Source organism: Hylobates moloch, unplaced genomic scaffold, assembly GCF_009828535.3.
Source record: "Hylobates moloch isolate HMO894 unplaced genomic scaffold, HMol_V3 SCAFFOLD_8, whole genome shotgun sequence".
In the NCBI taxonomy this organism is placed as follows: Eukaryota; Metazoa; Chordata; class Mammalia; order Primates; family Hylobatidae; genus Hylobates; species Hylobates moloch.
This window is the reverse complement of record NW_026652283.1, coordinates 32,935,246-32,951,890: the sequence shown is the minus strand read 5'-3', so window position 1 is coordinate 32,951,890 and position 16,645 is coordinate 32,935,246. Positions and strand designations below refer to the sequence as shown.

Below are 16,645 nucleotides of genomic sequence, written 5' to 3'. Positions count from 1 at the left end.
TAAGATTTTAGAAAGTAGTTGTATTTAATAGATACATTTGATTTTTATACCCCTTTTAATCTATAGACTCTTGAAAGCTACCAGCATAGTGAACTTGTTCTAGTGGTATTTTGAGTTCAAATTGAAAGTAGAAACAGAAAATAGAAGCTTCGTACGAAGGGATCAAAGACAGATTTGTATGGTTTGTGTCTGTTTTGAAAAGATAGGCAGCATTAAAAGATTTTTTGAAAAAAGATAAAAATGTGGTTTGGAAATGTGGCCAGCCCCTTGCATAGCCAAACGGTTTGCTTTCTTCTTCATAGCTGTTGCAGCAGCCGCAGCTTCAGCAAATGGAGCAGCTGGTGGTCTTGCTGGAGCAACAAACGGACCATTTCGCCCTTTAGGAACACAGCAGCCTCAGCCCCAGCCCCAGCAGCAGCCCAGTAACAACCTGGCATCCAGTTCTTTCTACGGCAACAACTCTCTGAACAGCAATTCACAGAGCAGCTCCCTCTTCTCCCAGGGCTCTGCCCAGCCTGCCAACACATCCTTGGGATTCGGAAGTAGCAGTTCTCTCGGCGCCACCCTGGGATCCGCCCTTGGAGGGTTTGGAACAGCAGGTAGAAATTAGACTGATATGCTCTTAAGACTGAATTTTAACTATTTTTACAATCCTTCTGGAATACTGGCAATGCATGGAACCACAGGCAGATCTGGACCGAGCCTTGTGGGAATTCAGCCATCCCACATAATCTGTGAGATGATAGAGTATTGAAATCAAGTTATACAGATGGGACCTATTTCAATCCATGCTCATGTGGCTACTTACTTAATCAGTTTCTTTCAGGGATTTGAAATCTAGGGAAGATTTTTGCTGTATTTGGGAAAAATATTGAGGGAACTATAGAAATTGGTATCAAAAACTGAGGGAGGAGGACTTACTAAAGATAGCAGAGCTGAAATACTCCACAATTGAGACTTGAGCCGAGTTCTTGGCCTGCAGGCCTTAAAGAGTTACAAGTTTTCTTCTGTCTTTTGAGTGGAATTTGAGGTAGACATGTGGAAAATTAGGAGGAAGGGTATTAGACCAAGATATTTTTAATGTTTTGACGAAAAAAGCAGGAGTGTAGTATGGTGAATAATGGGATAATTGCAGAGATTATAAAAAACAAACAAAAGTGATCCCTAAATAGAAGGGCATGTGTGAAAGAAAGTATCTTAATTGGAATTGAGGGCAGCATTAACTCTCGACTGAACCCACTGAGAAAACAGGCTTTCATATAGAAGTCTTGTGTAGTGGGGCAGTACCCCATTTACAAATCTTTTTTCTGTATCCCATTTTTCTACTTGAACCTTTTCAGTTGAGGAAAGGCATTCTTCTAGTCCATTTTCTTCCACCTTTTCCATAGTTCATGTGGCCGTCAGAGCTTTTTAACCCTCCCTTATCCTAGAATATTCACCATAGGAAGGTAAATTTGATACGTTTGATGGTCATGTTAACCTGAGCCATGTCCTCTTTATTACTTACCTGCCCCCAGTACTGCTACATTAACAGTTAGGCTGTCTCTGCTGACAAATTTGCGGTGGTAAGGAGTCTGGATCAAAGTGTTAGGAACAGGTCACTGGGCTTGTTCTTCGAAGAACAGGCCTGTTCTTATCTGCATTGTTTTAATTCCATTTTAGTTGCAAACTCCAACACTGGCAGTGGCTCCCGCCGTGACTCCCTGACTGGCAGCAGTGACCTTTATAAGAGGACATCGAGCAGCTTGACCCCCATTGGACACAGTTTTTATAACGGCCTTAGCTTTTCCTCCTCTCCTGGACCCGTGGGCATGCCTCTCCCTAGTCAGGGACCAGGACATTCACAGACACCACCTCCTTCCCTCTCTTCACATGGATCCTCTTCAAGCTTAAACCTGGGTAAGAACCATTACTCTAACACCACCTTGAACTCTAGAACTCTCTTGCCACCGATGACATTACAAGAACTTTGCATAAGCAAAGGACAGTCCCTTTATACTAGAAGTGTCCTGGGTGTTCTGTGCCTTCCGTAAATACCTGATGTTATTCAGGCTGTACCTATAGATAGTATAGCAGTTTTGGCTTTATTATAGTTTGGGTACATTCCCTGTATATTCAGTTAGCTTTAGTATGAACATTTTATTCTTTGGCTACCTGTGAGAGTATTTCATTGTAAACAATATAAACACAGGTTCATTTCAGTGAAGCTGGGAAACACAGAGACAGAATTTAATCACCTAGTATCACCACCTGAAATACCACCACAATTAATATTTTGCCTTATTTCTTTTCAAAATTTCCCCTCTGCTATATGTACATATAATATCTTGCTTTTTCACAAAAAGCATTTTATTTTTAAAATTTTGCCATATTTTAAAATATTTGTAAATATAAACTCTCAAACCATATAGTATGCTAATGAGGAGATGTATATTTCCCTGTTAAATATTTAGGTTGTTTTATGCATGGATTTTAAAATATTACCATCTAGATTCTAGAAAATAGGGAGAGAGAAAGAGGATCCCAAGCAGCAGGCTGTAAGAATGAAAAGAAAATTATATTACCTTTTTTTTTTGGTGGCAAATCTCTAAATCTTTCAGGACATGGGAGATGTTTTCTCATCTCAAGCATGGTGCATACTCCTCTCCCACAGTTATGTATTAAGTTTGAAGTACTGGTTTATTTGCTAGGTGGGGAAAGTTGAGTCCTAGATGTAGAGTCACCATATAATGTATCATGCAAACCAGAACACTTTTGTGAGTGGAAGAGGGTGCTATGAATAATTACTTGGTGATGATAGGCCTAAATCAGGACTGTCCTGGGCAAATCAGCACGTGTGGCCACTTTACCAAGAAGATTCTGTTTTTAACCAGCAAGATTAAAAGTGGCTTCATGGACTCAGAAGTGAGAACTTGACCAAAAACAAACAGGATGCCTTCGTTTGGATAGGCAGACTAGAAAGTGATTTATAGGGTTCAAGAGAAGTCTGAAGTGGGTAGGGTAATAGACTTATTATTCTAGACCTAAGAGTGATAGCTTTGAGTCTGAAAGAGGCGAGTTTCAAGTCAAAACTATGTTTATATATACACATTGGCATGTGTGTGCATATCCTGAAGTTTTATACAGAAAGAACTTTAGTTGTAGAACTGTTTTCTCAGGTTATATATGAACATCACTTTATAAAAGTTACTGTGACATTCCTGATTAGTAGGTCCATAATAGGTAGATGGGGATGGGGTGGGGTACATTGCACAACAGTGTTTCCTAATAACACAATGCCTGGCTTTAAAGACTGGGGGTTAATGCAAAATCTGGAGAGGGATGTCAAACTCCCAGTTTGATACATTGCTGGAAGGAAGGAACTAATGTTCATTGACCTGGCATTTACTTGCTGGTGTTAATGGTTTTGGGTCCTGTACATACAACACTGGAAGGTATAGGTATTATTTCGTGTCTCAGGACTTAAATATCTTGCCTAGCCTGTGTCATCTCAGATTCGAATAGATTTAGAATCAAGCCTTTTCGACTCCAAAGCATGCAGTTTCAGTGTATATCCTCTTACACGATATACTCAGGATATCTTGAACCAGTCCATTATCAAATCCAGAAATATGTATTTTTTAATTTCTTGGTTTAAAAACGTGTGAACTATGTCATCCTGTACTACGTACTAAATAAACTGAACCTGCTAAGTTTTTTTATCATAAAGAGCCAGATAGTAAATGTTTTAGGTTTTATAGGCCAGATGGTGTCTGTAGTGAATATTCAACTCTGCTGTTGAAGTGTGAAAGCAACCACAGACAAAATGTAAATGAGTGAATATGTAGCTATCTTCTAATAAAACTTTATTTATAAAAATAGATGGGCCAGGCACGATGGCTCACATCTGTAATCCCAGCACTTTGGGAGGCCGAGGTGGGCAGATCACTTGAGGTCAGGAGTTCAAGACCAGCCTGGCCAACGTAGTGAAACCCCGCCTCTACCAAAAAATACAAAAATTAGCCAGGCATGGTGGCGTGTGCCTGTAATCCCAACCGCTTGGGAGGCTGAGGTGGGAGAATTGCTTGAACCCGGGAGACAGGCTGCAGTGAGCTGAGATCGTGCCACTGCGCCCCAGCCTGAGCAACAGAGTAAGACCCTGTCTCAAAATAAGATAAAATAAAACGCTGTGGTTCCTTGGTGCGTGGAAATGGAGCCAAAAATACTACTTTCATGCATGATACCTTTCCTCTTTCTAAAGTGTCAGCAATTTAATGTAATACTACCTCTTAATTTTTGTTTTCCCTGTGGAGAAGGAAATAACTATTAGTGTGAGTTATTTCTTGTCAAATGACTTGTTGCCTGCCTAGTTTTATGTTTAACATAACTTGGAAACATTCACCTTGTTCAAGCAGTTTCTTAGTGTACATTTGCATTGGACTTCTGTTGTGTGTAGTGCATGTTTCGTACATACCATTCCTGAGGAACTCTTTGTCTCCGTACAGGTTTGCCTCAGCTCAGTCTGTTTCCTTGAGAAAGTGGAGGTGTGCTACTTGGTTTCTAACAATCTCCATACAGAGGCCTTAAGGACATTTTAGTATAAGAAACTTAACATTTCTTTCTGGCCCACACCTAATATAATTTCTGTTGTTAATACTACTTCACTGCTGCCACCAGCCATCAGCAGTGATGAGCAGCCATACTAAGCATTTTATATTTATTGTGTTGAATACTCAGAACAACACTTCACCCCTTAAAACTCAGCGTGGCTTAGTTAACATTGCTAATGATAGCAACCACAAAGCTAGTGTTTGAATGCACTTACCAGCCTATATCTCGTGTGGATCTTTTTCCCATCTTGTCTTTTTTACACTTTGTCCCAGTAGGCAGATATGTGTTAGTATCTTCTAACAAAATCAGTGACCTGTTTAGTAATTTTTCCTATTCTATTATTTTTTTAAAAATCACTTAACTGAGTGGCATGGTTTTTCATTACTGATTGTTTAAAGTTCAGACTAAAAACAAACCTTTTTGAGTTCTATTTCCCCCTGTTTTTATTGTTTGGGACAGGGTCTTGCTCTGTTGCCCAGACTGGAATGCAGTGGTGCTATCATAGCTCACTGTAACCTCAAACTCTTGGGCTCAAAGGATCTTTCCACCCCAGCTTCCCAAGTAGCTGGTACTATAAGCATACACCACCACACCCGGCTAATTAATTTTTTTTTGTAGAAACTAAGTCTTGCTATGTTGGTCAGGGTGGTCTTGAACTCCAGGCCTCCAGTGATCCTCTTGCTTTGGCCTCTCAAAGCACTAGGATTACAGGTGTGAGCTACTGTTCCTGGGTCCTTTTTTTCTTTATTTTATTTTATTTTATTTATTTTTTTGAGATGGAGTTTCACTCTGTGGCCCACGTTGGAATGCAGTGGCGTGATCTCAGCTCACTCCAACTTCTGCCTCCCGGTTCAAGTGATTCTCCTGCCTCAGCCTCCCGAGTAGCTGGGATTACAGGCACGTGCCACCATGCCCAGCTAATTTTTTATTTTTAGTAGAGATGGGGTTTTACCATGTTGGCCAGGCTGGTCCCTTTTTTTTTTTTTTTCATTTTTAAAATGTTGTCTTTTAAAATGCAGTAGTTTTTTATTTTGATGAGGTCCAGTTTATCTTGGTTTTGGAATAGTATTGAAGAAATCTTTGCCTAACTCAAACTCTTGGGGGAATATTTTCTCATGTTTTGCTCGAAAAAAATTTATTGTTTTATCTCTTAAATATAAGCCTGTGATCCATTTTGAGTTAATTTTGGGTGTCAGGTCAGGGTTCATCTTTTTGCACATGCATTTCTAGTTGTCCTAGAACCATTTTCCTTTATAATTTTGGTGTACAGGTCTTGCACTGCTTATGTTAAATTTATTCCTAATTGCATATGTTTTTGGTGCTGTTACAAATAGAATTGTGTTCTGGTTTTATCTTTTGATAGACTATTGCTTGCTTATAGAAATACAATTGGTTTTTGTATATTGATCTTGTATACTGTGGCCTCGCTGCAGTTGTTTATTAGTAGTTCTAATGGTTTTTGGGTGGATTCTGTAGGATTTTCTACATATAAGATCATATCATCTAAGAATAAAAGCCATTTTCCAATCTGACTTTTCTTTTTCTTGTCTGATTGCACTGTGTAGAACCTCCAGTACAGGTTGAGAATCCCAAATCAAAAATCTGAAATGCTGCAAAACCCAAAACTTTTTTTGAGCATCAACAAAGTCTTTGTTGAAAGTTAACAAAGCTCAGAGGAAATGCTCATTGGAGCATTTAGAATTTTTGATTTTCATATTAGGATGCTCAGCTGGTAAATATAATGCAAGTATTCCAACATTTGAAAGACTTTGAAATCTGAAACACTTCTGGTCCCAAGTACTTTGGATAAAGGGCACTCAACCTGGACAGTGTTAGATGGAAGAAATAAGAGCACACATCCTTCCCTTGTCCCTGATCTTGGCGGGGGGTGGGGGTAAAGCATTTGTCTTTTACCATTAAGCATAACCACAGTTGGTTTTTAGTAGATGCCCTTTATTAGGTTGAGAAAATTTCCTTCTAGCCTAAGTTTATTGAGAGTTTTTGGTTTTTGTTGCAAATGGGTTTTAGTTTTTGTCAACTGTTTTTTATGCTTTTTTTTTTTTTTTTTGAGATGGAGTCTTGGTCTGTTGCCTAGGCTATAGTGCAATGGTGCAATCTCGGCTCACTGCAACCTCTGCCCCCTGGGTTCACGCCATTCTCCTGCCTCAGCCTCCTGAGTAGCTGGGACTGTAGGCACCCGCCACCACGCCCAGCTAATTTTTTGTATTTTTAGTAGAGATGGGGTTTCACAGTGTTAGCCAGGATGGTCTCGATCTGCTGACCTCATGATCTGCCTGCCCTGGCCTCCCAAAGTGCTGGGATTACAGGTGTGAGTCATCTTGCCCAGCCATTTTTTCTGCATTAGTTGACGAACATGTGGCTTTTATCCTGTATTCTGTGAATGTGGTGTGTTACATTAATGTGAATGTGGTGTGTTACATTAATTGATTTTCAGATATTAATCCAACTCTGCATTCCAGATATACATCTTACTTTGGTCATGTTCGATTTGGTATGTTCGTATTTTTGTTGAGGATTTTTGAATCTGTGTTAATGAAGGTTGTGTGTTTTTCTTTCTCATGAGGTGTGTGTTGTGGCTTGGTGTCAGGGTGATATTGACCTCATAGCATGAACTTCGAAGTGTACCGTCCCTCTCTATTTTCTGGAAGAGTTTGTGGAGTATTAGCATTATTTCTTTAAACATTTGATAAACTTGACCAGGTAAGCCAGTCTTAGCCTGGGCATTTATTTGTAGTAAGATTTTTACTTACCCCACTTCTTTACATCTTATAGGTCTTATAGGTTCAGATTTTTATTTCTTCTTGAGTCAGTTTTGATAATTTGTGATCTTCTAGGAATTTGTCCATTTCATCTAAAATGCCAAATTTGTTAGCATAAAATGGACTATTTTAATAAGTGAAATCTCTCTCTCAATCTTCCTCTCCCATCTTCCCCATACATGCATATATACCCATGAATGTGTACATATAAAATATGTTGTGACCCTGAACAAGGCAGATGTTGCAGGTATTTATTTTGTTTGACTTATGTGTTACATGTCTCAATTTAACAGTATTATTAATCATAGTTAATAAATATGAATTTTCTTAACAAATAGATCTGTAACTGTCATTTGTGGTTTATATGTGGGTTACATAGAAAACCTTAAACTCTCACCTATAACTGAACATCCATCCCATCTCTAGTAAATTCTACTTCCCATCTCAAAGAGAAAAAAAAGTAAGGGATGTGGATATGAGTGTCCCCAAAGACTGACTGTAATGGTTTCATGCCCTGCCTACCCATAGATCTCTTTATCCTACTCCCCGCTTTCTCTCCCCTCACTTCTTAGAATGCTTCTCCATGCTGATAGTTTTTGCACAATCCCCAGGCTGTATCATTTAAAAACTCTTAAACATCAGCGGGTAGCAGGTATAGTTTTTTGTTGACGACACCCAGGCTTTTCATTTGCCCTGGAAGAAAAGTGTTGTGGTTGTTCATTACTTCAGAAATGGAATATATAATAGTAAAAATGAGCTCAAAAGTTCAAAAGCTGTCCAGGGCAAAAGAATGAAAGCATTTATAACTAAATTTCAATTTAGTCCTAAACTTAGTTCTAAACTAAAAAGCATTTAGTTTTATTATCATGATAGAAGTATTATCTTCTTAAAATGTATTCTTTCTGTCCTTTATCTTCAGGGTTTTATGTGCCTTTTAGTTTTTTAGGAAAAGCACAGCTCAAACACAGAATGAATACCTTTCTCTGTCCTTGCTTGAACTGAAGGAGAAGTTTCTAAGTTACTGGTCAGTAAGCAGTAGTTATGTATGTGTTTAGGTATTTCCCCATTCTGAATTGAAATGAATGTTTTGTGATTTCTCGCTTGGTTCTCTGAAGGAGACTTATCAGCTGTAAAACCAACCATGTGACAATTAACCTATTTTGGACTTCTTATTAATCATGCACCAAGATGATCAGTTTTCAGGGTTATTTAATTTAGAGCTACCTTGGTGTTGTGTTGGAGAATGAATTGGAGAGAACTTATTTTTAAAACATTTTGATAAACATTGTTGCTTCTGGTTGTATTAAACACAGAACTAGATATTGGGGACCATGGGAATTTTTCTTTAAAAGTAGGAAGGCAGGGCTTTGCCCATTAGGCGTCTGTTAGATCTATGAGTACAAAAAAAAGGTAAATGAGAACATTCCACGTAGCAAGGGCATAACATACTACATGACCACTGGCAGAAATCCCTTATATACAATTATGCAAAATAGCTGAAGCACTTATTAATTTAAATAAAACATTTAAGCCCTTACTGTCTATGGAAAGTTGTCATAGGACACACTCCTATGAAATCCACCACTGTCCCTTTGAAGCCTTATGAGAAATGTTTCTTTTAAAACAGTTGCAAATGTAAACACTTCCAGAGTGTTGCACGCAAACCCCCAGAGCTGTAGTGGTTTGGGCGCAAGTACATGTTGGTATTCAGACTGTTGTGAATCGGAAAGCACATTTGTGCATTCGCCATCTAAATGAGATTCAGTCAACAAATGCTTACTGATGGTCAAATATTTACTGTTTGTCACGCGTTTTTTTCAAAAACAAGATAATTACAATTCAGAGCAAAAATTTAAGCATTAGCTTAATGTTGAAAGAAGTACTACTTGGCTCAAACAAAATATGTCTGTGAACTGTCAGTTTGCCATTGCCATTTATAATTTAGTACCTGGGAAAATTTCTCTTCAGAGATGTCTGTATTTCTTAGTAATAAAAGCTGTGTGTATGTGTGTGTGCATGAATGTCCTTGTAGTATATACTTGTCTGACATCTAAGGAGATGAGGCAAAAATCAAAACTTCATGGTAAATGTATTAACCATTTTTGTAGGCATATTAACTGTTAGTCAGTCCAGTCCTGTGTGTGGATTAGTCATTATGTTTTTGCCCGTAATAACAGAACATCCAACAAAGAGTGGCTTAAACAATAAGTGCATTTATTGGTTTTTATAACTGGAAGTATAGTGGTAGGGCAGTGTTCAAGGTTGGTTTGTCTCATCATTAAACATCGTCACCAAGGACCTGGCTCCTTTATAATTTACCTTCCATTTTGGTCAGTGACCAGTTTCTTAAAATCCCTTTAAATTGTTTTCAAAACATTGTGTGTTCGCCTCATACCTTCTTCTTTGGCATGTTTGTTGCTATTGCCACACTTTCCCCATACCTGCCAGCCTACCATGTTACCACCTCTTTGCCCATTTCTCCCCAGCCTCAGACAGGTAAGACAGAATTGTTTCTGAAATGGAATAAAGAACAGTCTTGGCCGGGCGCTGTGGCTCATGCCTGTAATCCCAGCACTTTGGGAGGCTGAGATGGGCAGATCACATGAGGTCAGGAGTTTGAGAGCAGTCTGGCCAACATGGTGAAACCCCATCTCTACTAAAAGTACAAAAATTAGCTGGGCGTGGTGGCACACGCCTGTAGTCCCAGCTACGTGAAAGGCTGAGGTGGGAGAATTGCTTCAACCCGGGATGCGGAGATTGCAGTGAGCTGAGATTGCACCACTGCACTCCAGCCTGGGCGATAGAGCAAGATTCCGTCTCAAAAAAAAAAACACAGTCTTACGACTGCTGTTTTCTTTTCATATTAATCTCCTTTCTTCCTTAAAAAAAGAAATCACTTTTCATTTGAATTCAGAAATACTGTGGAATTTGGCAAGAATGTTCTGTAGAATAAGGAAATGATGAAACTGAGTCAGAAAATGAATTTCAGACCCCGAAAGGGCCTTGACCCTGGAGTCAAGAGCCCTGTTCTGAATTCTGGCCATGACAATTTTGGGTTTTGTATCTTTGGATGAACATTTCATCTCTCTGAGCTTAATTTTCTGTTACATAAATGGGAGTTGCAAACTCCTTTTCCAAAATGTCAGTGAGAATTCCATAGAAAGTGTATATGAAAAACTTCTAACATAGAATTGGGCTTAGGACAAATACACAGTAAATATTTTACAAATTTCTGCATTGAGTCATTTTCTTTTGGTTTCATCCCTTTGATTGAGACCCAGACTTTTGAAGCTGGGCCCCGGAATTCTGTGAAGTCCAGCCTGGGTATCTTTTTGTGGCTACCATTAAACCCCAAACCAGACATTTATTAAGACTTGGAAGAGTTGAGAAGTAGTTAATGTTGGATGACTTTTCTCGTGGATTTTTAATTGTTATTCATCTAAACTTTTTGTGGTTTATGTAATATTTCTTACCTACTTTGACCTTTTTGTTTAAAAGGAGGTGGGGGAAACAACCCCAGAAAGGCTTGGCATCTTTTTTCTATTGCATCAAAATTAAAAATTAAGAACTGTGTTTTTTTTTTTTTTTTTTTTTTTTTTTTAAGACGGAGTCTCACTCTATCACCCAGGCTGGAGTGCAGTGGTGCGATCTCGGCTCACTGCAAGCTCTGCCTTCCAGGTTCGCCATTCTCCTGCCTCAGCCTCCCAAGTAGCTGGGACTACAGGCACCTGCCACCAGGCCTGGCTAATTTTTCTTTTCTTTTTTTTTTTTTTTTTTTTTTGTATTTTTTAGTAGAGGCGGGGTTTCACCACGTTAGCCAGGACGGTCTCGATCTCCCGAACTTGTGATCCGCCTGCCTCGGCCTCCCAAAGTGCTGGGATTACAGGTGTGAGCCACCGTTATTTGTTATTTTAAAATACTCGTAATTTATTATGCTGCTATACTGTTTTTTTGTTTTGTTTTGTTTCGGGGTTTTTTTTTTTTTTTTTTTTTGGAGACAAGGTCTTGCTCTGTTGCCCAGACTGGAGTGGAGTGGTGCAATCATGGCTCACTGCAGCCTCGACCTACTGGGCTCAGGTGATCTTCCTGTCTCAACATCCCAAGTAGTTAGAACTACAGGTGTGTATCACCACACCCAGCTAATTTTTTATTTTTATTTTTTTAGAGATGGTCTCGAACTCTTAGGCTCAAGCCATCATCCTGCTTCGACTTCCCAAAGTGTTGGGTTTACAGACATCAGCCACCACGCCTGGCCTGCTATATGTTTTATATGCCTTTTGGTCATATGTTTATTTTATCTGTATAGAGATTCACAATTATTCCCTTGTCACCCGTCAAAACAGCATTATCAGTGTCATGAAGGTTGTTGAAACTACAGTCATTTCAGGCTATGTCACAATAGAAATTGTTAAGAGCTGTCCATTTGTAATGAAAACTCGAAAATTTTTCGTTTTTAAGGCATCTCCTGTCTTGTACTCATTATGTCTCATCCATGGCCTGGAATGTCTTAGTGATTTTCACACTTCTGTTTAGTGGCAAAATCATTCCTTTAAAGAAAGCTTTTTCATGGGGTCCCCTGTATAAAATGGACCAATCTGGATGCCTGATTTTTTAGAGTGGGTTCCAGATGGAAATGGGGCTTATTCAAGAATGAAAGGAATCTCCACAGATCTCAGAATGGAAAACCACTCAAGTCTGAGTGTGTTTTGCATTTTCTGAGTTTTTTTTGCTGGTGCTCAGGTGCAAGGTTCACCTGGTAGGCACATTTCTTTCTCATTTCATTTACTAGGGGCCATGCTAACTGTTGCTCCAGTCTTAATAGCAGTCTACCATCAACAGTAAAAGCATTCCCATCTGAATCTTTGTGCAAAAGTTTCCTTCCAGGTTGTTGAGTTGACCTATGAAAGTCATGATGCTAATAGAATTGTCTTAACACAAAAACAGCATTGAAGAAATCAGACATGGTGCAGGCTTTCGGGTGTGGGAATGCTTTTTCCTCTCTTGAATGAAGTTTCTTAAGAATGGTCTTAAGTTATCCTGTTCTGTAACCAACAGGAGGACTCACGAACGGCAGTGGAAGATACATCTCTGCTGCTCCAGGCGCTGAAGCCAAGTACCGCAGTGCAAGCAGCGCCTCCAGCCTCTTCAGCCCGAGCAGCACTCTTTTCTCTTCCTCTCGTTTGCGATATGGAATGTCTGATGTCATGCCTTCTGGCAGGAGCAGGCTTTTGGAAGATTTTCGAAACAACCGGTATCCCAATTTACAACTGCGGGAGATTGCTGGACATATAATGGAATTTTCCCAAGACCAGCATGGGTCCAGGTGCGTACTTGGCTTTGGCACTTTAAGGTACCCGCAACTTTAATGCCTTAACTGTCTTGGCTCAGATGGGTATCTACTGAAATAAATTGCCATATAGTAATTTTTTAAAAGCTTGCCTCTTAGTTTGCATCACATTATTTCATAGGGATTTAAGAAACAAACATGAACACAAAGGCATACGTACACTTTGGCTGCTTTAAGCATTATGAAGACTCTTTTGCTCTCAAAGAGTTGCTATTCAAATACAAGTTTGATCTAGGCTGCTTAGGAGTAAGACAGCTCTACCACTTTTCTTTGTTGTTCCACTCTGTGGAAGTGACAGTCTATGTAGAGATGAGAGAAAAAACTATTATAGAAGACAGAATTTGGTTTGGGTTGCCCCTTCCTGTTGGGCTGCTGCAGTGGGCTTCACAGAAGGCGAATCTGGTCCTGGGGACAGAGCATAATTATGGTGACAGCACCCATCCTTCTTTCCCATTTCTGTTTCTGTTTCTTTCTCTGATGCTGTGTCCAGTGAAACAGTTTCTACAGAAGCTGCCTCCTCCTTAAGTTCTGCCAGCTTGCTACTGGGCCAAAATTTCTCATATCTGAATTCTATAGGCTAGATTCAGAGGCAACATGATTTTCCTGATACTGGTCATTTAGACCAAAAATAGGCAGACTGTTACTACTTCAGAAGATAATGAATACTGTTTTGTTTGTTTTTTTGTTTTGTTTTGTTTTGTTTTTTGAGACGGAATCTCGCTCTGTCGCCCAGGCTGGAGTGCAGTGGCGCAATCTCGGCTCACTGCAAGCTCCGCCTCCCGGGTTCATGCCATTCTCCTGCCTCAGCCTCCTGAGCAGCTGATGAATACTGTTTTATATGAAAATAAGTTAAAGAATATAGTGAGGACTGTAAGCTTTGAGTTCATTGATGTGAGGCTGGTTTCTAAAGGAAAAAAGTCAAGTAGAGTACATGTTGTGTTATGTCTCCCTCCACCCCTCCTCTCTTCCTGCACCCCTGCCCCCCCGCCGCTTTCATCTTCCCTCCCACCTTGCACATAAATAAGATTCAGTATGCATGCCCTACTGGAATGAAATGTACCAACATTTATATGTAATTTTCAAAGCTCAATTAAGTTAGGACCTTCTTCCTCTATTTAAAAATTCTTCAAGGGAGTTCAAGTGATTCTTTCAAATAAAGTTTGGTTTATTGTGTGCATGAGTGTACACATGCTCACTTACATGCGTTTCAGAACGGATGCAGTCTATAAACCGAGGTACACTGACGTATCTCCAGGTCTTCCTTCAGTGCTGTGATTGCCCTTTTTACTTTGTACTTCAGATTCATTCAGCTGAAACTGGAGCGTGCCACACCAGCTGAGCGCCAGCTCGTCTTCAATGAAATCCTCCAGGCTGCCTACCAACTCATGGTGGATGTGTTTGGAAATTACGTCATTCAGAAGTTCTTTGAAGTGAGCCTTTGTTCTTTCTATCCTTTGACTTAAGAGAATCTGCAGAGCATTTTGATTTTCATTAGCCTTTTTAAGCATAGCAGTCCCATTCCAGTCCTCAGAATGAAGGGTGTGTAGTCTTTTTGAAGAGCTTTTTAGTGTTTTTCCAATTCATTAGCAGCAGTCTATCTATTCTGTATGGTTTAAATACCCAAGCAGATAATGCCAGTCTGTTTTGGAAATGTGTTTTGAAAACTGGTGTCCCCATTTAGGACCCAGCACATTATTTCAGATTGTTACAATAGTTTCACAAAACATGTCACTTAAAGAGGAAATAATCCCTGTAAAGTAGTTTTAGCAGGATCACAATAAAATATTGCCAAAAACAAATTTTTCTAAGGTTCTTAGAGAATTGTCTTTGGACACCAACTCCAGTGTGTGTCATTATTAGCTAGGGGCACAAGAATTGTTAAATGCTGCTGCTTGGCTGATTGTTGGGCCTGGATTTCTTATTTTACTTCTGTTAATTTGAATAATGTTCACTTGTTTTATGATTGTCTTTGGAAAGAATGAGCTTGTTAGGTTAATGTCTTTTTCCTCTAGTAAAGTAAAATTTCAGAGAGGCAGGGATTTTTTTGCTTACCATTGTATTCCTTATTATCTGGTATTGGTAACCCTAAGTTATAGTTGCAGAATGGCACAAAACTTCGAGAGGAGGAGGAGTCTGGTATGGGGAGGAAAATGAGGGAATTCTGCACATTACCTACCACAAAACAAATTTGTAAATGTCTTAACATCTCATCCTGTTTGATTTGTATGAAGATGAAAAAGTGACCTACTCAAGTTTTACCTTCCCAAGTTTTTTCATGAAGACTTATGTTTTTTCACCCTGAATTCTTCAGCTTTGGACTGTGAAACCAATCTAAACATGACTTTTGTATTTTTGATTTTAGAATGACTTTGCACTGCCATTTTGTCACATATATAAAAATACTGAGCTCTCTAGTTCTGGAGGCTGATGCACCTTGGGGTGACAAAATCTACAATGGATTATAGCCATATGATTTGGACCAAGCTTGAGAACTTCTCTGGATCTTAGTTTCCCTTGGGAGAATGAGGAGGTTGGGTGGGCTAAGAATTCATAAAGTCTCCTCCAATCTCACTATTATGTGATTCAAATGAAAATAAAAAGCCAAGGATGGAAAATCATTCTAAGTAGAATTTTAACATCGTGTAGCCTTACTTCTTGATTCTACTAATTTTTCCCCTCCCAACTCTGTTACCTTGTGTAAATAGGAGAAAAAAAAATCAATTCTCTTAATGATGTAGAATACTACTACAAAACAGTGTGTCCATGTGTGCTTTGGCAGTAAGAGTGTATGGATTTTTTTTTTTTTTTGACATTGGGCAGGCTGGAGTGTAGTGGCGCTATCTCAGCTCACTGTAACCTCTGCCTCCTGGGTTCAAGCGATTCTCCTGCCTCAGCCTCTGGAGTAGCTGGGGTTAACAGGAGCGTGCCACCACGCCTGGCCAATTTTTGTGTTTTTAGAGCGGGATTTTGCCATGTTGGCGAGGCTGGTCTCAAACTCCTGACTTCAGGTGATCCGCCCTCCTCGGCCTCCCAAAGTGCTGGGTTTACAGGTGTGAGCCACTGCACCTGGCCGGATTCATTTAATAGTATGAATTAATGACAGCTTTGAGGAATTATGTGTTTGCTTAGCAGATATTAATAGTGAAACTACTATTGTCGGGTATCCAAGAAACTTCTTAACATTAAAAAGGGTTACTCATAATTATAGACCGAGAACTACTGGCTTGAAGAAACAATGGCTCTTTAAATAAAAGGTTTAGTTAATCACGGGTATCAGGGCTAAAAGAGGTTATGCCAGTGGTTGATGCGGAATAATGAATGCGTTGCTTTCTCTGGTTTATTTCCTTCTACTTAAGTAATGGTGCTCCCCCACACATTGTATCTAGTTCGGCAGTCTTGAACAGAAGCTGGCTTTGGCAGAACGGATTCGAGGCCACGTCCTGTCATTGGCACTACAGATGTATGGCTGCCGTGTTATCCAGAAAGCTCTTGAGTTTATTCCTTCAGACCAGCAGGTAATTGTAAGTTTCCCCTTTAACTTTTCTCTTGGTGTTTGATGTTTCTCCATGGTACATGTAGTGAACCCTGTAATTCTGTCAATTTTCAGTTTTCTTTTATGGTTTTGCATTGTTGCTTATGGCTGCCTTTTTGTGCATGGCAAGCATGAACTGTGCAAATAATTTAAACTTATTGTAGATCAAGTATCTTGTATTATAACCTGTGGTATCCAATACTCTTCCATTGGCTAGAACTTAGCCTTTAATAGATTCAATTTTATAGGTGTTTTTTTTCCCATGAATTAAAGCAGGTAAAATACTAATAAGCCATCATTTTCTCTAACAAGTCAGACTTTCATCCAACCCACCTTCCATGTTTTTTTTACTCCTCCCTCCTGTTCTTTCATCCCACCAACATCTATTGAACAAGG

General features: G+C 39.4%; 1 protein-coding gene across 17 annotated transcripts in view; it reads left to right on the top strand.

Annotated features, from left to right (window-relative positions):
* The window catches only part of PUM1 (pumilio RNA binding family member 1), a 112,974-nt gene extending 96,365 nt beyond the window's left edge, over window positions 1-16,609 (top strand). For 10 of the 17 annotated variants that reach the window (XM_058441944.1, XM_058441941.1, XM_058441946.1 and 7 more), the window contains 5 exons: window positions 303-599; window positions 1,663-1,899; window positions 12,426-12,693; window positions 14,018-14,147; window positions 16,104-16,609. In XM_058441944.1, the coding sequence (XP_058297927.1) occupies window positions 303-599; window positions 1,663-1,899; window positions 12,426-12,693; window positions 14,018-14,147; window positions 16,104-16,274 (1,103 nt within the window). In that variant the 3' untranslated portion in view covers window positions 16,275-16,609. The remainder of the gene's footprint in view (window positions 1-302; window positions 600-1,662; window positions 1,900-12,425; window positions 12,694-14,017; window positions 14,148-16,103) is intronic. The other 7 variants (XM_032160006.2, XM_032160005.2, XM_032160003.2 and 4 more) reach the window with 3 other exon arrangements.
* Window positions 16,610-16,645: the final 36 nt, after the last annotated feature.